The following is a 19793-nucleotide window of genomic DNA, read 5'->3' on the forward strand; positions in this document are numbered from 1 at the left end:
GAACAACCAGGACGGACGAGCGAGGCACCGAAGGCGCCAGCTCAGAACCCACGGTCAACCAGGACGGACAAGCGAGGCACCGAAGGCGCCAGCTCAGAACCCACGGTCAACCAGGACGGACGAGCGAGGCACTGAAGGCGCCAGCTCAGAACCCACGGTCAACCAGGATGGACGAGCGAGGCACCGAAGGCACCAGCTCAGAACCCACGGTCAACCAGGACGTATGGCTCACATTCTGCTCTTCTGGCACATCCAACCTGGCCATGCCTCTTTCAGAGGGCTGGCAGGTTCGCGCGGTGGTTAGCGGAATCCTGTTTGGGACGCAAATCCCGGGGATTTAAAGGATGGTGACTGGGGACAGTCTTGTGGCATAGCCTGTTAAACCTCTGCTTGAGAGACTGGCATCCCACATGGGTAGCGGTTCGAGTCCTGGCTGTTCCCCTTCCAATCCTGTTCTCTGCTAATGCACTTGGGACAGCAGCAGAAGGTGGCCCAAGTCTTGGGCCCCTGAACCCGTGTGGGAGACCCGGATGAAGCTCCTGGCTCTTAGTCTTCGGGCTGGCCCAGTGCTGGTGGTTGCAGTCATTTAGGGAGTGAGCCAGCAAGTGAAATCTCTCTCTCTCTGACTTCCCGTTTCTCCTCTCTAACTCTTCCTTAAATAAAAAAACATTAATAAAACACAGGTCATGCCAAGGGCAAGCTCCCTGTTACACGGCAGCCCCGCTGCGTGAGCCGACTTCGTGGGAACCTGCCAGCGTCCGCTTACTCTCGCGCTAACAAACGGCAAAGCGCAAATCCATGCCTGAAGACACCGCTGCTCTCCACGGGCCCCTTTGCATCTGAGCTTCTCGGTTCCTTTTCTCCCCAAGGCGAGAGGCCAGGAGCAGATGCTACCTTCCCGCCATGGACGCCGGGGCTGTGGCCCGCAGCAACGCCTGCTGAGGCAGACAGTGCACTGGGAACCGAGCCACAGGCATTGCAGAAGAACAATCTAGATCGTAGGAAAAAAATTTTAAAAAGAAAAAGTGTGATGGCAGCTAGGAAAATGAGAGAACTGAAGGCACTTGGCACACAGCACGGTGTGATCCTGCCGTCTGGGAAGGAGGTCAGGGTTTCCTCGGCCCGGCCGGGCACCATCCCTGCCCCGCCTCCTTCCAGCGTTCCAAGGCAGGCACTCCAAGGCACCTGCTTTTGTATTGTCCTCCTCCTTGGCTCAGGGGCATCACCTGGTCCATTTCTGGGATGCCTCTCTTCCGACTTTTCCATTGAACAGAGGGTAACATCCAGTGGCTTTTAACTTTCCTCTGGGTCACAGAATCTCAGCTGTCATGGGCCAGTTTCTGCACACTGCCACCTGAGTGGGTTACGGAGGAGCGAAGCAGCCACGGCCAGGGGAGCAGGTGCTGCCTCTCCCAGGGCCGGCCGCTCCACCTCCCCAGCAGTCAGCATGCAGACTTAGAGTTATGGTCTTGGAAAAGCAGAACAGGACACATCTGGAACATCTCAACCCGTCTTACTTGTGGAGTGAAAAAGTCAGTGCAGTGCAGGTGTTAGCATCTGGCTGCACTGAGTGTCGGGTGGGAGTCTACATGCTGGGGCGAGCCTTACCTATGATGGAGAGGAAGGCCTTTGCCCGAGCCGGCTCCAAGGCGCCCCCTCGCAGCGTGGCCTCGCACACGTACGCGCCCGTGTCCGCCGACGTGGGGCTGCTGATGGTGAGGCGCCGCCCGAAGCTGTGCAGACCGCTGGTGACCCTCACTCCGTTTCTCTTCCAACTCACACTCAGTTCCTCCACGGGCCTGTGAGGACAAGGGCATTAGTGGCAGTAATTGCAAGCCATGGCCATGGCAATAATAATGATCTCAGGCATTCGGCACAAGCTTGACAGAGCTAATTCTACCAGGAACCATGGTGGGCTGAACAACGACATTTCAAAATCAATCCAGATATAACCCTACCCCCCCAGGGCATGGACCCCCTTCCAGTCTGCTCGAGGACCATTGAGCAGGGACAGCTAATTGCAGCAGCAATGGACCATAAGTGCTAATGATTCCATTTGCTCGAGAAAAGAATGTCTAAAATAAATACTACTACAGAACTCCACAGCCGCATGCGAGGGTGAACACCGGAGCTTGACTCCAGAGCAACCACTCAGTAGGCAGGGAACAGACCGGGCTGAAGTGGGGATGAGGCATCAGCGCCCCCTCCTTCAGCCACAGCCTCCCCAGTTGGAGTGCCCTGGGAGGAGGCCGCTAGGGGCTGTGGTCACTGGCCAGAGCCCCACCCTCACTGCAGTAGGAGGTCCTGGAGAAGGTGCTGCGTCTGGGTTTCTGTCTCCCCAGATGCCCGGCCCAGGAGGAGAGGATCCAGGCACGCCTGGTGGTGCTGTGGCACAGGCCTGCCTCCACGCTCACCCATACCTGGCGCTGGCTACGCATTCCAAGGTGACCTCGCTGGATCCCGCCACCACGCTGCTGTTCCCCGGGGCCACCACGATGACGGGAGCCATGGTCTCGGCAACGCCACTGCCTTCTGTGGCGGGAAGAAAAAGAAAAACACAGACGCTCGTGGCACCAAGAACGGGATGACGGGATGGGCTAGGAGAAGCCAAGGACGGGATGCTGGGATGGGCTAGGAGAAGCCAAGGACGGGATGACGGGATGGGCAGGGAGAAGCCAAGGACGGGATGACGGGATGGGCTAGGAGAAGCCAAGGACGGGATGCTGGGATGGGCAGGGAGAAGCCAAGGACGGGATGACGGGATGGGCTGGGAGAAGCCAAGGACGGGATGACGGGATGGGCTGGGAGAAGCCAAGGACGGGATGACGGGATGGGCTGGGAGAAGCCAAGGACGGGATGACGGGATGGGCTGGGAGAAGCCAAGGACGGGATGACGGGATGGGCTGGGAGAAGCCAAGGACGGGATGACGGGATGGGCTGGGAGAAGCCAAGGACGGGATGACGGGATGGGCTGGGAGAAGCCAAGGACGGGATGACGGGATGGGCTGGGAGAAGCCAAGGACGGGATGCTGGGATGGGCTGGGAGAAGCCAAGGACGGGATGCTGGGATGGGCTGGGAGAAGCCAAGGACGGGATGACGGGATGGGCTGGGAGAAGCCAAGGACGGGATGACGGGATGGGCTGGGAGAAGCCAAGGACGGGATGACGGGATGGGCTGGGAGAAGCCAAGGACGGGATGCTGGGATGGGCTGGGAGAAGCCAAGGACGGGATGACGGGATGGGCTGGGAGAAGCCAAGGACGGGATGACGGGATGGGCTGGGAGAAGCCAAGGACGGGATGATGGGATGGGCTGGGAGAAGCCAAGGACGGGATGCTGGGATGGGCTGGGAGAAGCCAAGGACGGGATGCTGGGATGGGCTGGGAGAAGCCAAGGACGGGATGACGGGATGGGCTGGGAGAAGCCAAGGACGGGATGACGGGATGGGCTGGGAGAAGCCAAGGACGGGATGACGGGATGGGCTGGGAGAAGCCAAGGACGGGAATGACGGGATGGGCTGGGAGAAGCCAAGGACGGGATGACGGGATGGGCTGGGAGAAGCCAAGGACGGGATGCTGGGATGGGCTGGGAGAAGCCAAGGACGGGATGCTGGGATGGGCTGGGAGAAGCCAAGGACGGGATGACGGGATGGGCTGGGAGAAGCCAAGGACGGGATGCTGGGATGGGCTGGGAGAAGCCAAGGACGGGATGCTGGGATGGGCTGGGAGAAGCCAAGGACGGGATGATGGGATGGGCTGGGAGAAGCCAAGGACGGGATGCTGGGATGGGCTGGGAGAAGCCAAGGACGGGATGATGGGATGGGCTAGGAGAAGCAGCTCGCCAAGGCGCGCCGACAGGGGACTCGGAATCCACGGGGCCCTGGCACAGGGTCATGGCCATGGCCTCTGTCGGACATCAGACCACGCAAGCTGTGCTCCACACACTGCCAGCCTCCTCCTGCGGTGTCTCGGCCTTTGGCCCAGGGGTGTTTTACGCCACACATGGAGTGCAGAGCGGCTAAGGCTCCAGACTGTCAGCATTTTCTGAAACGCTTGCTGGCTTTATTAAAAAAACAGATTCAATATTTTGCTTGTTCAGTTGCCTGGTGTCCCCAGAAGCGTCACATTTGTTCAACTGCACAGACACGTTTCTGGCGTGGGATCCCCGGGAGGCCCGGCGTCCCTGGAGGCAGCCGGCTGGTGGCGAGGGCCTGGGCATGGGTCCCCAGAGCAGATGCTCAACTCAGCGTCCAGTTCCGTCACCACAGGTTCAAGCCCTTTGTTCTGGGAAGTAAATAATCTAGATCTATCTCTGCTTTGTGAGTATCAAACCATGAATAATTTACCTTGTCCCACAGGTGACGAGGGAGTAGGGGAAAATACAACAATACATTGTGTCACTTTTCTGTAAAGAACATTTAACATCAAAATTAAACTACCCCAGGTAAGCTTTACTCCTGTTTGTTCAGGGAATCTGACATTTCTAGAAAGGAACTTCAACAACAGGTGAAGATCTAAGAGACTGAAAATAAAGTCAAATTTAAAACACTGCAAATGCAAAATGTACCCTTGGCCCTTCCAGCTGTCAGCAGCTGGAGCCCTGGGCCTGCGGGTGGGGAGCGGGGACGGGCTGGGCACAGCCCCTGGTGGACAACAGGAAGAGGGAACTTGCCCCGTTCTCCAGCCTAGCTGCACACAGCTCCGCATGCCTGGGGCAGTCGGCGAGTTCTGCAATAACAGTGCATGTGGATTCAAAAAGCAAAGCCTAGTGTGGCCGGAGCCAAGACACTGACTTTAGACCTACCCCACTGACGTGAGGCTGCTGCTCAGTACCGTGGGTCCCCAGGAGAGGTGGGCGGCAGCCCTGGCCTCCCCCACGCTGCCGGCTTCCAGAGCCACCCTGGGGGCTCCCTCCCTGGCAGGCTGGTTATCTGAGCAGACACCTTCCTGACGGGCAGAGGACGGCCACTGAATGCCAATCCGATTCACAACCTGCCTGTCGGCTGTGGGAGCTGCTGATGAGGAGAAATGACCGGAGCAGCTAATATTTGCAAATAGTTATGAGCAGTGAAGGAGAGCGCTGTGGATGCTGAAAGGTGGCTGAGCAAGGTGCCAATTTGGCATTAATCGCTGCTAGGCTGTGGTGGCAGAGGAGAAAACCCATGCTCAGCACTTGTCACTGTTGGGAGAACCGTCCCTGGGCCACTGCACGTCCTCCTGCCCAGCGGGAGAGACTGCTCTCGGGACAGGGACAGGTCGGCTCCCTTCCCCGCCAGCCTGGGTTCCCTACCCTTAGGATCAGGTGGTGGGCAGGGGCGTGCCGCACCCAGCTCCTTCACAGGCAGCTCCATGGGTACAAGAATAAAGCTTGCTTAGTTTAGCTTCGCACCCAACAGTCACTCTCCCTTACAGCACGCTCCAAGCAGCCGTTACGTGTGTGCATCCTGCAGCACCCTCGGCTGGCCATGTCCTCAGGACAAGTTGAGGGACTTCCTTATGCCCAGGGTCAGCAAACGTGAGGCTGTTCCCTCACCCAGCCCTCTAGCTACCGCTCAATCCTTGGTGCTTTCTCACTGTGCACGAGCTACCCAGCGTACTTGCAAGAAAAGTGGAAGGTGGAAGAGATGCAGACAGAAACAGAACAGCAGCTAAGAAGCAGTGAAGACACACGAGGACAGCAAGGTGAACATGACCACAGCGAGCCAGCAGCAAGACGGCTTCTTACTGCAAAGCCCACGCGCTCTGTTGGAATTTTGCACAAACACCTCAGGAAAGTTCCCAGGAGTGACTGGCACCCACACATTTCAGCAGCAGTGTGTGACTCTGCTGTTTCTTCTTTTCCTCCCCAGTTCAGTTCAGTTCCCATGTGCACAACAGCGGAGGGGTCCGCTCTTCTCAACCTTACCACACACTTGATTTGAAACTCTGCTGCTTCTTGATTGGCCACTTCCAGACATCAGACTCTGATCTGCTATGAAGGATGAGCTTCAGCTCACACACCATGCTGCCATCCTCCATACAGCTTCAGCTCACACACCATGCTGCCACCCTCCACAGTATCTTTAGTTGCTCTGGTTCTCGCTGGAACTTTAGGATAAACGGAGATTTCAAAAAGTTCATGGGAGTTGCGCATGAGCCCCAGGGTTGGGGGAGATGGGGGGCAGCAGGGCAGGGTTGCCTGGCCTGGGTCCTTTGGCCCCTGTGCAGTTGGAGTCGGGCTGTTAGACCTGGAGGCAGGGGTCCAGGTCTCCTGGCCTGGGTCCTGTGGCTGGGTACCAATGGTGCCGGGTGAAGCCCATGAGCTGCCCAGCAGTGTGCTTGTGGAGGCTTGGGGTGTGGGTTTGCAGAGGTTCTGGGGGATGGCACCGGGGGAGCATGTGGGGACCTGAGGGCTCACGTCCAGGTGAGGAATGAGCTCCGTAGGACTTGCTCGACAAGACTACTGTCCTTGCAGCTCAGCCTCCTCAGTGGAAGCACTGCATGGGGGCAGTCCTGTCAAGCTAGACTGCAGAATCACCTGGAAAGTGTAAGATCTGGAAATGGAAGTGAACTCAGTAGGCACCTATCTGATAGGCTGCCACTCCCACTGGTTAGTGTGAGAACCAGGGCTGGGAAGGTGGCACCCACTGGTATGAGTGTGGGCTGGATAATGGGGTTGGTTGGGTTGAACTAGGCTCCAACGCCCTCTGATGTGTACAAGAGCTGAACAGATGTGGGACAGACTGGACCAGTCTGCTGCACACACTGGCAAGCACAGGAATCAGGGTTGGGGCGGGCCTGATGGGAGTTACTGGGGGTTGCTCTAACTAGGCTGCAGCCCCCGCTGGTGTACTTGAGGGCCGAGTACGTAGTGGGATTGGTTGGTCTAAGCTGCAGCATCCGATGGTTTGCATCAGAGATGGGGCTGGAGACAGAACTAACCCAGAAACTGCAAACGCCAGTGTGAGCATTGGCTGATGTGGGGGACAGACTGAGCCAGACCCATACTGGCAAGCACACACAGGAGTCAGATCTAGCATCACCTGAGATGAGGTTTCTTTGGGGACTCCCCCAACTGAACCGCTGGACTCAGAACTCTAACCATGGGGACAACTGCGGGATCCCTGGACTGACTGTAGAGTGACTGTGTCAGAACTGGGCCTCCTCCGTGGATAAGCTGGAGCAGTTGACAGCAAGCCCAGATGCACATGGAGGACATGGTAGCCCACTGAGGCCTGCAGAGCAATCTGGTACCACAGCAGAGGAAAGAGGGCAGAATAAATTGGACAACTATCCCAGCTAAATGATGACAACAAATATCTGGGCGAGTGGAGACACTAAGGTGGACTGTGTCAGCCAAAAGACCTTGGAAGGATTTCCTCATCCTTGGATCAGTGAGATTGATAGCATTTCAGAACTATCGAAACTATGCAAGCAGAACCCTTGGAGCATGCGCCAGCCACATCAGGGACCCTGGGTTGATGTTGAGTGGCCGTTCCCCATCCCTGGGTGCTGGGGCAGTTGGAAGGCTGGGTATGGCTTCTCGCCTCTCTCTCCCTTCCTCCAGATACAGGGGGAGGAAAAAGTAAATTTGGAGGCAATGTTCACACCCACTTTCCCCTATCCCTTAATCCCTCCCACCTTGATAACTATGCAAACATCATTAAAAAAAATTCATGGGAAAATGGAATTAAATGTTTATTTTGGTGCAGAAGACAGTGAGAGCCATGCACGGTTTTTCCATACTATGCATTTTCATGGACTTCCTCACCCCACGTGTAGGCAAGCTCCTGGGCTCCCGTTCCTCTGGCTTAGTGTGGACCTGTCATTCAGAGACCCCAGCCCCGCTCCCTGGCACGCAAGGCTGCTCCTCATGGCATGCTCAAATAACTGCCTGTTTACAAAGTACGTGTCAAAAAGATAAAGTTCTTGAATGACTGAAAATAACCCTGCTTTTTTCCCCATGTGGTTCGTTGTCTAGGCAGAAGGGTTCCAGTAGAACGTCACTTTGCGCTGGCACTCCGAAGGTGCTGTGCACGGTCTCGCGTCACTCCATGTCCTGAGGACAAGTCTGAGTCTCGCTATGTGTAGGTGAGCTTTCCACGCCTCTCCACACTCCCGGGCTATCCTCCGTGGATTTAACACTCTGGGATTCTTATCTTGTACGTCACACGCGGTCCGTGAGAGGCCCTGCTGCGTTAGTTCCTGCGGGAGACCCACCCTCTGCTCGGCCCACTCTATTTCCAGGCTTCTCCTGCTTGCATTTTAGGTCTCTGATTCAATGTTTTTGATCCTTTACTAATATGTCCCTTTTATTCTCATTTTGGGAAGATTTGTCAAACTCGTCTCACAACTGATCTTAAAAGTCTCTTTCAGCAACCATACTGTTTTCTTCCATCTGGTTTTTCATTCTTCACAGAACCCTGTTCTACGGAGGCTGCACACTTCACAGGAGAGGCTTACTTCTGACACGCCGTAAGATGCCCTTCATCCTTAAAACCCGTGAAAGCTAACGGGCACATACAAATATTTGGCTTGTCAACCAACAAATTCAGTCAGGTGGGAAACTCTACCACTGTGAGGGAACCCTAAATCCCAGAACACACAGACTCTTCTCTGGGTGTGTGATGAATCCTTACCCATTGGTCCGTGTGCCCGCCCAGACAGCTATGGGATCTGCCGAGTACACAGTACAGTAGCAGCAGCACAGAGCCCATGATTGCACAGGCAAACTGTTGACAAAATCCCGTATTTTTGCCAATGTTTACATGTTGTAACATCCCCCGTGACCATTCCTGCGACCACGTCTGCCCCACGTGTCCCCACACTGGCCCACACTGGCCTCACATCCTGGGTCCTCCCCACGTGTCCCCACTCTGGCCCACACTGGCCTCACATCCTGGGTCTTCCCCAGGTGTCCCCACACTGGCCCACACTGTCCTCACATCCTGGGTCCTCCCCATGTGTCCCCACTCTGGCCCACACTGGCCTCACATCCTGGGTCTTCCCCAGGTGTCCCCACACTGGCCCACACTGTCCTCACATCCTGGGTCCTCCCCATGTGTCCCCACTCTGGCCCACACTGGCCTCACATCCTGGGTCCTCCCCAGGTGTCCCCACACTGGCCTCACATCCTGGGTCCTCCCCAGGTGTCCCCACTCTGGCCCACACTGTCCTCACATCCTGGGTCCTCCCCACGTGTCCTCACACTGGCCTCATATCCCGGGTCCTCCCCAGGTGTCCCCACGCTGGCCCACATTGTCCTTGAGTCCTGGGTCCTCCTCAGGAGTCCCCACTCTGGCCCACAGTGCCCTCACATCCTGGGTCCTCCCCAGGTGTCCCCACTCTGGCCCGCAGTGCCCTCACATCCTGGGTCCTCCCCAGGTGTCCCCACTCTGGCCCACAGTGCCCTCACATCCTGGGTCCTCCTCAGGTGTCCCCACTCTGGCCCGCAGTGCCCTCACATCCTGGGTCCTCCCCAGGTGTCCCCACTCTGGCCCGCAGTGCCCTCACATCCTGGGTCCTCCCCAGGTGTCCCCACTCCGGCCCGCAGTGCCCTCACATCCTGGGTCCTCCCCACGTGTCCCCACTCCGGCCCGCAGTGCCCTCACATCCTGGGTCCTCCCCACGTGTCCCCACTCTGGCCCGCAGTGCCCTCACATCCTGGGTCCTCCCCAGGCCTCTGTGCTCACGCCTCACTGGGTCATAGTCTTTGTCTCCAGGCCACCATGCCCGTCTCTCACTCATTACTCCTCTTACTTCTAAGCAGAAGAAGGGACGCAAATGTGCTTCGTTGTCATCCTTGAGCCTGCCACACTAAACTTTTCTACCAACTTTTTCCCGTATCCAATTTCTAAAACAAACACACAGAGAAGAATATCTAGGCAATTTCCAAGAATAAAATGCCCTGTTTATTACTTTTATTCCCATAGTATCTGGGAGAGACTGACAAAAATGTTGCTTCATTTATCATGACTATGCCATAATAACAAACTGTCATTCCTGAGCCACTCTGACAATCTCTCCTTCAACACCCCGCACGAACAGGCCATCTTCCAAGAAATACGTACTTATTGGAAGACAGAATTACAGACAGAAGGGCGGGGGGGGAATGCACTTTGAGCTGCTAGTTGAGGCCCCAGAGGGCGGCCATGCCAGGGCTGGGCCCGCCCGAAGCCACAGGTCTGCAGCGTCATCCGGGTCTCCGAACTCCTGGATCTTGCAGAGGTCAGAGGATCCTGGCCATCTTCCACTCTGTTCCTGGCAGGAAGCTGGAAGTGCAGCAGGCAGGATTCAAACTATGCCCATTTAGGATACTGGCACTGCAGATGATGGCTCAATATGTATGCTGTACCATAGCGCTGGTTGCAACAAAACTTTCAAAAGTGATATTCCCATGAGAAAGCTATTGTTATCCCCCTGTTAACAGACTAGAAAACTGAGGCCCAAAGTTACATGGCCTCCCTGGCAGAGGAAGCGTTTAGTCACAGACCACGATTATCACCAATGTATCATCTTCCTTTTTATATAATGCTACCTCCTAATAAAACCCCGGCTGCACTGTTAACCGAAAATGGAATTAACTAGAACACTCCTTCCCCCAAGCATTTCCTTAATTGAGATTTTACAGTCATTTTCTCGACTGAACATTTCCCAGGCTGAGTCTGGGTGGTTGGAGGTGAAGACCCTGGATCAAAGAGAATTGTGCAGGAGTTGGCAGTGGATGGCACCTGGCAGCCACAGAGGCGGGGAGGCAGGTGCTTTGGAGGAAGCCTCTGTGTGGTTACAGGAATAATGAACCCGGAGCAGAGGGAAGCCGAGTCGAAGCCTGGCCAATTCCCTCGCCAACCTCTACACACAGAAGAGGCCGAGCAGGGGAAAGAGGTATAGGGTGCATTTCATTAAAAAGTACAATTAAAGAGCATCAAGTCTTTAAAAAAACTGTTCAAAGTTGCCCTGAACAGTTCTGCTGCAGAAGCAGTGCGGATAAAGCAGAGGAGTAAATGGGAAACAAGGCCTCTCGCGGCCGCCCAGCACTGTGCTGGGCGGGAGAACAGCCAGAGGGCCAGGCCTTCTCAGACAAGCTCAGAGAACGGCAAGCAGCGGGGCTGGCCACCCGGTGTGGGAGGGAGGGGCTCCTGGGCAACTCTTCAGGCTGGGGAGGCAGAGCAGGGCAGGTGTGGGTGCTGGAGGGAGGGGTGGCTCATGCCAGGCACCAGGCTGAGGTGACAATTCCACCTTTGAGAGGAGACCCCTGGACGTATGGGGCAGATTAATAATAAGTCATCATCATGTTGAACTCTGGACATGGTGGGGAATTCATCACAGTGGGCAAAGGACCCAGGGAGGTCTCAGGGAGGCAGCTGGGGGACTACATGGGTCATGCGGAAGACGCAGATGCTTGGGCTGGTGGGAGGGGACAGAGTACTCACGGTTTCTACATTTGGGACATTTTCAAAGGTACAGTCAGACATCCCAGAAGGCCTAGAGATGCTCATGGGCTGGTGCTGAGAGAGAGGGGCTGTCTGACCTCGGGGGCTGTGACATCACTGTGAGGCTTGAAACCTGTCCTGGAGCCCTGCTGACACCTCCTCACCATGGCTGCACTGCCAGGTCTGTCTGTGACTGCCCCTTCCCAAAGGACCCTAAGATGAAGCCTGTGACCCTGAACCTGAAGGACTCCCTGGCCTACCTTCAGCTCAGAAGGAGCTTGTTCACTCCCTGAACACTTCTGTTACAAAGATCTCAGGGCCTCCTAAAGATCTCAGGGCAGGTGTTGAGCCTAGCAGTTAAGATGGCTCTCGGGACACCCACAAAGCCTACCAGAGGGGCTGGCACCAGTCCTGTCCCTGATTCCTGGGAGGCAACACATGATGGCACCTGAGTCCCTGCCATCCACATCAGAGGCTTAGATAGAATTCCTTGCTCCCAGCCCCGGCTGTTACAGACACGGGGGAGTGAACCAGCGGATGGAGTATCTTTCTTTGTCTGAGTATACCTGAAAGGAGGAGTCTTCCCCCTGTCTTTTCGCTGTCTGTTGAAACCACACTCTCCAGCTTCCAATCCATGCAAGTTCCTGGCAAATTCACTTCAGAAAATGCACACAGCCACCAGTTCCAACAGCAGTGTGTCATGCGCTGCGCCCCACAATGGCAGACCAGGCTGGGTGCTGTGTTCAACTAGAAGGTGCTGAGTCAACTCTACATGTCACATGAGCAAGCCACCTGCTTTCCTCACAACTCAGCAGAGGGCCCAGGGACAAAAAAAGCATAGCATGTCAATTGCCACAGATTCTAAATTAGAAGGAATCTCCAGTTTCCATGACCCAGTGCCTGTCTGCGTGGTTGTTTGGTTTGTAATCACAGGACCCCACCAGAAAGCTGTGAGGTAAGGAAATGTACAGGACCACACGGAAGCTCAAGTCTGTCCAGCTTCCAGGACAATGCTCGTAAAATTTGTGGAAACAGGAGGAGACTGCAAGGAAGCCAAGGAGTGAGAGATTCTTTCAGGAAAGCTCAATGCCAAGCTATACTTTCCTGGGTTTATTTTCAATCTCTTCCCAACATCCCATATTACTATTATATATTGGCTGTATAAGTGAGATGACAGCCACAGTAGCACTTTAAACATGAGGTAACCGCTCTCCAGAAAGAACAAGAAGCTGCTGCTGGCCAGGTAGGGCTTGGGCACTGGGCACCCGGAAATGCCATCAAGGTGGGAAGAGCTCTCTGCGGACAGCTGCGTGTGCTGGTCCAGACAACTGCAGCTCTTCTGTCAGTAGACGCTGGACGGAGAAGAAAGCCTTGCCTAAACATGGCATGATTGACTACTATTGCCCCATCACTACTGATACAGGAAAACGCCTGTATCAACTGCCTCTTATTTTGAGTGCGTGATGGCTGTGTTAGAGCTGGGGACACAAGGTTGAAGTGGATGAGGCCTGCGCTTTCCAAGTGGTGCGGGCAACCACTGTGAGTGCGGGAAGCACAGATGCATTGGGCTGGGGAGGCGGGGACCGGGGGGGAGGCAGGCTGTGAAAGGCACAGAGAGGGATGTAGCAGCACTCGGTGGGTACCTGTGCTGTGAAGATCAATGACTCCAGAGGGAGTTAGGATGCAATAGGAAGGTGGAGAGGTGTCCAACGGGCAGGAAGGAATGGTTTTTCAGGAACAGAGACGAAGGTGAGCAACAGTCTCTCACTTGGAAAACTGCAGGCAGCCCTTGATGCTAGAGTGCAGCTCGGGGCCCTGGAGGCTTCCAGTGGCGGCTGGGCAGGGGTGAGGCCAGGCTGGGGGGTCTGCACTGTCAGGAAAGGGCAGCATCGTTGTGGGATTTTCAGAAGGAAAGCCATCACCAGGCTCCCTCCCTGTCCAGAACATGCAGGGACAGAGCAGCACAGGACTGAAGGCAATAAGGCAGACCTGAGACCGGGGGCTGCAGCAGGTACAAGGCGGGGCACAGGACCACCAGTGCTTCCCTGCGAGTCTCTGGAATGAACGCTGTGCGGGCAGCAGGGCAGCTCCTCCCGCAGGAAGCGCACAAGTCAGACCAGCTTTGGGTGGGTGGTGGTATCAGCACGTCCAGGCCCAGAAAAAGCAAGCAACCCTGTCTTAGGGGAGGTGCCCTTGGGTGCTGAAGTCCAGGGCACACAGGTTGGCATCCTTGAGGGCAGGTGACCGGGGAAGCCACTCTATGGCAGCATGGAGAACACAGCGGGAGGCCTTGCCTGGTACCCCCGGAGCACTGACCTTTAAGAAAGTCCACTTGGGGTTGTGAGACCAGGTGGATGAAGGAAGAAAATGCTGAAGAGATAGTGTACTTTCCCCAAACACACAAGAATTCCCACATTAAAGTCAAGACTGCTTCCACTCATCTTGGCTGAGTTTACCTGGTAGCATGGCAGACAAGCAGTATAATGTGGTAGATAAGTAAAAACTCTGACCTTCACCAAGAAGGCTCCAAGTGCACCAACACGCCACGCTCAGGACGTCACAGGACTCGAGCCACCTCCTGCAAGTATACTGGCTGGCTCTGCCACGCTCAGCCTGCTTTTTGATGATGAAAACAACAGCCATCTATGCTGGGCTTGGAGTTCCCCAGTATTAGCAAGATGTGCATGTCAAATGGCTCTGAGACTCTCACAGAACGAAAACCAGGCAGATTTCTGTTGACCAAGTGCCTCTGAGACCGCATGGAGGGCGTCACCTTTCCTGGTGCTGTGAAATGGGCTTGCAAATGGAGGAAGTCTTTCTTTTTTTTTTTTTAATTTTATTTTAAATTCATTAATTACATTGTATTATGTGACACAATTACATAGATACTTGGGTTCTCCCCACCCCTCCCCAAACCCTCCCACCATGGTGGATTCCTCCACCTTGTTGCATAACCACAGCTCAAGTTCAGTTGAGATTCCCCCATTGCAAGCGTATACCAAACATAGAGTCCAGCATCTTATTGTCCAGTCAAGTCCAACGGCTTCTTAGGTATACCCTCTCTGGTCTGAAGACAGAGCCAGCAGAGTATCATCCCAGTCAATTGAAAGCTCCAACATACCATCAGCAAAAATTTACATCATTATGGAATTAATTGACATAGTAATGAGTAACCAACATGTTAAAAGTAAATGCGAGTTCCCAGTCACCTTCTGTGACCACCTCACCTATACTTCAATCTTAGTTTATACACAACATATAACATTCAAAACATAACATGTTATACATATCATCATATCATCTTAAATTAAGGCAAACATGTGGTATTTAACCTTTTGGGATTGGCTCATTTCCCTTAGCATTATGGTTTCCAGTTTGGCCCATTTGGCCACAAAGAACTGCATTTTGTTTTTTTTAATAGCTGAGTAGTATTCCATGGAGTAGATGAACCATAGCTTTCTTATCCAATCCTCTGTTGATGGGCATTTTGGTTGCTTCCATGTTTTTGCAATTACTGATTGTGCTGCTATGAACATAGGAGTGCATGTTGGTTTCTCATAAAACAAGTGTTCTGGATATATTCCTAGGAGTGCTATTGCCGGGTCATACGGTATGTTGTATTTGAGTTGTTTGAATGTTCTCCATACTGATTTCCATAGAGGCTGTACCAGCCTGCAGCCCCACCAGCAGTGGAGTAGGGTTCCCTTTTCCCCGCAACCTCGCCAACAAGTGTTGTTGGTGCTTTTATTCATGTGGGCCAGTCTTACTGGCGTTAGGTGGTACCTCATTGATGTTTTAATTTGGATTTCCCTTATTGCCAGGGAACTTGAGCATTTTTTCATATGTTTATTTGCCATTTGGGTTTGTTCCTTTGTGAAGTGTTTGCCCATTTCCCGTGCCCATTTCTTGAGTGGCTTGTTTGTTTTGACATTTTGGTTGTTTTGTAGCTCTTTGTATATTCTGGAGATCAGCCCTCTATCACCTAAGTCGTGTGTGAAGATCTTCTCCCATTCTGTGGGTTGCCTTTTTACTTTGTTGATTGTTTCTCTAGCTGTACAGAAGCTTCTTAGTTTGATGAGGTCCCAATGGTTTATTTTGGTCTTGATTTCTACTGCATTTGGAGTCTTTTTTAGGAAGTGAGGGCCTACCCCTAAGTGTTCCAGTGTGTTTCCAACATTTTCTTCCAAAAGTTTGAAGGTTTCTGGATGTAGGTTTAAATCTTTTATCCATTTGGATTTGATCTTAGTGTATGGTGAGAGATGTGGGTCTATCTTTTTGTTTCTGCAGGCTATCAACCAGTTGTCCCAACAGCATTTATTGAACAGACCTTCCCATTTGCCTGGATTGTCGTTTGTCTTTTTGTCAAAGATTATTTGGCTGTATTTGTGTGGGTTCCCATCTGGTGTTTCTATTCTGCTCCATTGCTCTTCCTCTCTATTTTTTTGCCAGTACCAGGCTGTTTTGATGACCACTGCCCTATAGTATGTCCAGAGGTCTGGGACTGTGATTCCCCCTGCTAACTTCCTGTTCTTGAGAATGGTTCTAGCTATTCGTGGTTTTTTGTGTTTCCAGATGAACCTTTGAATCATTGTTTCCAGATCTGTGAAGAATGTTTTTGGCAATTTGATTGGAATTGCGTTGAATGTATATATTGCTTTTGGCAGTATAGACATTTTAATGATATTGATTTTACCTATCCAGGAGCATGGGATGTTACTCCATCTTTCTAGATCTTGTTCAATTTCTTTTTTAAGTAGTTTGTAGTTTTCCTCAAATAGGTCTCCTACATTTTTGGTTAGGTTAATTCCCAGATACTTCATGCTTTCCTTTGTTACTTTGAATGGTATCTTGCTGGTTAGATCTTTTTCCAACTTGGGGCTGTTAGCATACACTATGGCTGTTGATTTTTGTTCATTAATTTTGTACCCTGCCACTCTACCGAACTCTCATAATAAGTTCTAGTAGTCTCTGTGTTGAGCCTTTTGGCTCTTCCATATAAAGAATCATGTCATCTGCATATAGTGAAAGCTTGACTTCTTCATTTCCCATTTGGATTCCTTTGATTTCTTTTTCTTGTCTTATGGCCTCAGCGAGTACCTCTAGAACTATGTTGAATAGCAGCGGAGAAAGCGGACATCCCTGTCTTGTTCCAGATCTCAGTGGGAAGGGTTCCAGTTTTTCTCCATTCAGTATGATGCTGGCATTGGGTTTTTCATATATTGCTTTGATTATGTTGTGGATTTTTCCATCTATGCCTACCTTGGTTAGGGTCTTTAGCAGGAAGTTGTGCTGGATTTTGTCGAAAGCTTTTTCTGCATCTATTGATACTATCATGTGATTCTTGTTTTTCAGTTTTTGGATGTGGTGTATCACATTTATAGATTTCCGAATGTTGAACCATCCCTGCATTCCAGGGATGAATCCTACTTGATCTGGATGAATGATCTGTCTGATGTGTTTTTGAATTCTGTTGGCTAGGATTTTGTTGAGAATCTTAGCATCAATGTTCATCAAAGAGATAGGTCTGTAGTTTTCTTTCTCTGTAGGATCTCTGCCCGGTTTTGGGATTAAGGTAATGTTGGCTTCATAGAATGAGTTTGGAAGGGTTGCTTCCTTTTCTATTGTTTTGAAGAGTTTGTAGAGGATTGGGGTTAGTTCTGTTCGGAATGTTTTGTAGAATTCTGGAGTGAAGCCGTCTGGGCCTGGGCTTTTCTTTGTTGGGAGGTCTTTAATCACTGATTCAATCTCTGCTTCAATTATGGGTTTGTTCAGGTTGATTGTTGCCTCTGGGCTAAGTTTTGGCAGGTTGTGTGAGTCTAAGAACTTTTCCATTTCTTGGTGGTCTTCTGATTTGTTGGAGTACAGTGCTTTGTAGTAATTTCTGATTATGTTCTTAATGGTTGTAATGTCTGTTGTTATGTTGCCTTTTCCATCTTTGATGCTGTTAATTCTTGCTTTCTCTTGTTTTTTCTTTGTCAGACGGGCCAGCGGGGTGTCTATTTTGTTTATCTTTTCAAAAAACCAGCTTTTTGATTCGTTGATTTTGTGTATGGTTTTTTTTATTTCTATCTGGTTGATTTCCTCCCTTGTTTTGATGATTTCTTGTTTCCTATTGTGTGTGGGGCTCATCTGCTGCTGCTTTTCCAATTCCTGGAGGTGTGTGGTTAGTTCCTGTACTTGGCGCCTCTCTTGGGCCTTGACATGAGCTCCAATTGCGATGAGTTTACCCCGTAGCACTGCTTTGGCAGTGTCCCACAAGTTTTGGAATGTTGTATCAGAGTTTTCATTGGTTTCCATAAATTTTTTTATCTCATCTTTAATTTCTTCCCTGACCCATTGTTCGTTTAATAGCATATTGTTCAACCTCCAAGAGTTTCTGTATTTCCTTGGGCATTTTGAATTGCTGATTTCCAGTTTCATTCTGTGGTGGTCTGAGAGGGTACATGGTATGATTCCTATCTTTTTGAAGTTATTTAGATTTGCTTTGTGTCCTATCATGTGGTCGATCCTGGAGAAGGTGCCATGCACTGCTGAAAAAAATGTATAATCTGTGGCCTTAGGGTAAAAAATTCTATAAATGTCTACCAAGTCTAGTTGTTCTAATGTTTGTACGAGCTCTGTTGTTTCTTTGTTGAGTTTTTGTTTTGTTGATCTGTCTATAGTTGTTAGCGGGGTGTTAAGATCGCCCACTATTATTGTGTGTGTATCTATGTCTCCCCTTAAGTCTGTAAGTAGTTGCTTCACGAAGCTAGGCGCATTGGAATTAGGTGCATATATGTTCACGATTGTAATTACTTCTTGATGGATCAGTCCCTTCACCAATATATAATGTCCTTCTCTGTCCTTTTTGATGTCTGTCAGCTTGAAGTCTAGGTCATCTGAGATTAGAACAGCTACACCAGCCTTTTTTTCTCGTCCATTGGCATGAAATGTCTTTTTCCATCCCTTCACTTTAAATTTCTTACAGGATTTTCTGGTTAGATGTGTCTCTTATAGGCAACATATAGTTGGGTGCTGTTTGATGATCCATTCCGTTAATCTATGCCTTTTGATTGGTGAGTTTAAGCCATTTGTGTTTAGAGATAATATTGAGAGGAATTGGTTTTGGGCTGCCATGAGTGTAAGTGTGCAAGTGTGTATTTGCGACTATTAGAGTTTCTGATTGGTTGACTTTCCTTGTATGGATTTTAGTGGGGAGGTCTTCCCATTTGCCATCTTTGATTTTGGTTTGTATTTTTTCTTTCTGGGTTTAGCACCTTCCTGAGGAGATTTTCCAGAGCTGGTTTCGTGTTGATGTATTCTTCGAGTTTCTCTTTACTGTTGAAGTATTTGATTTCATTCTCAAATATAAATGAGAGCTTTGCTGGGTACATTATTCTTGGTTGGCAGTTGTTTTGTTTCAGGATTTGATTGCTTTTATCCCATTCTCTCCTTGCTTGGAGCGTTTCTTCTGATAGGTCGGCTGTGATCCTGATTTCCCTTCCCCTGAAAGTAATCTTATCCTTTTTTCTTACTTGTCTTAGAATGGTTTCCTTGTATTCACTTGAAGGTAGCTTGAGGACCACATGTCTGGGAGACGATTTGTTTGGGTCGTATCTACTGGGGGTTCTTTGTCCTTCCTGGATTTGTGCTGGATTTATATTTCCAGTATTCTGGAAGTTCTCCTGTATTATCTCATTGAGCACCCGTTGCAAGCCTGTCTCCTTTTCCACTCCTTCGGGAAGGCCTATTATTCTAATATTTGATTTTTTGAGGTTGTCTTTCATTTCCTGTATGGACCTATTGGCTTTCTCTAGATTTGTCTCCAACTGTTTGATGAGCTGCTGCCTTTCATTCTGATTGTCTTCCAATTCTGATATTCTGTCCTCTGCTGTGTTCATTCTGTTGGTTAGGCTTTCAATTTTGTGTTCTATATCGAGGATTCCCTTTTTGACTTGATTTATTTCTGCAGTGATATGGTTTTCGAATGCCTTAGACTCTTCCCAGCGCTTTTCACTCTCTCTGACGAATTTCATCATTAGCTTCTTAAAGTCCTTATCTGATAGTTCCTCTATGTCTTCATCTTGCATCTCAGATATTGGGATTAGTTTTTGGTTGTATTGGGAGGGAGTGCTTGATCTTTTCTCTGGGTCATTGCTTTTTCTGATACTTCTCCTCATTGTGTTTTTGCTTCTTGTTGTTTTGAGATTTTAGCGTTGATTCAGCTGAGCCGGCTCTGGTTTGGGGTCTCCGGCTGAGCCCAGCAGGGCTTACTGCCTGAGTCACCAGTTACTTTCAGGGTCTGTAGATCACAGCCCCGAGCTGGGTCAGGAGGCTTTGTGGGCCAGCCCTAGTGCCAGGCCCCTTCCCCTGTGGCTCCCTCTCAAAGGCAGTGCCCTACAGAT

General features: G+C 51.3%; 1 protein-coding gene across 1 annotated transcript in view; it reads right to left on the reverse strand.

Moving 5' to 3' along the window:
- Positions 1 to 19793, reverse strand: part of SDK1 (sidekick cell adhesion molecule 1) — an 880998-nt gene that overhangs the window by 201452 nt on the left and 659753 nt on the right. Inside the window, exons 6-7 of the mRNA XM_058680763.1 lie at positions 2421 to 2532; positions 1609 to 1799 (exon numbers count right to left, since the gene is read on the reverse strand). Coding sequence (XP_058536746.1) covers positions 1609 to 1799; positions 2421 to 2532 — 303 coding nt within the window. The remainder of the gene's footprint in view (positions 1 to 1608; positions 1800 to 2420; positions 2533 to 19793) is intronic.

The sequence above is a fragment of the Ochotona princeps genome, chromosome 24, assembly GCF_030435755.1.
Source record: "Ochotona princeps isolate mOchPri1 chromosome 24, mOchPri1.hap1, whole genome shotgun sequence".
In the NCBI taxonomy this organism is placed as follows: domain Eukaryota; kingdom Metazoa; phylum Chordata; class Mammalia; order Lagomorpha; family Ochotonidae; genus Ochotona; species Ochotona princeps.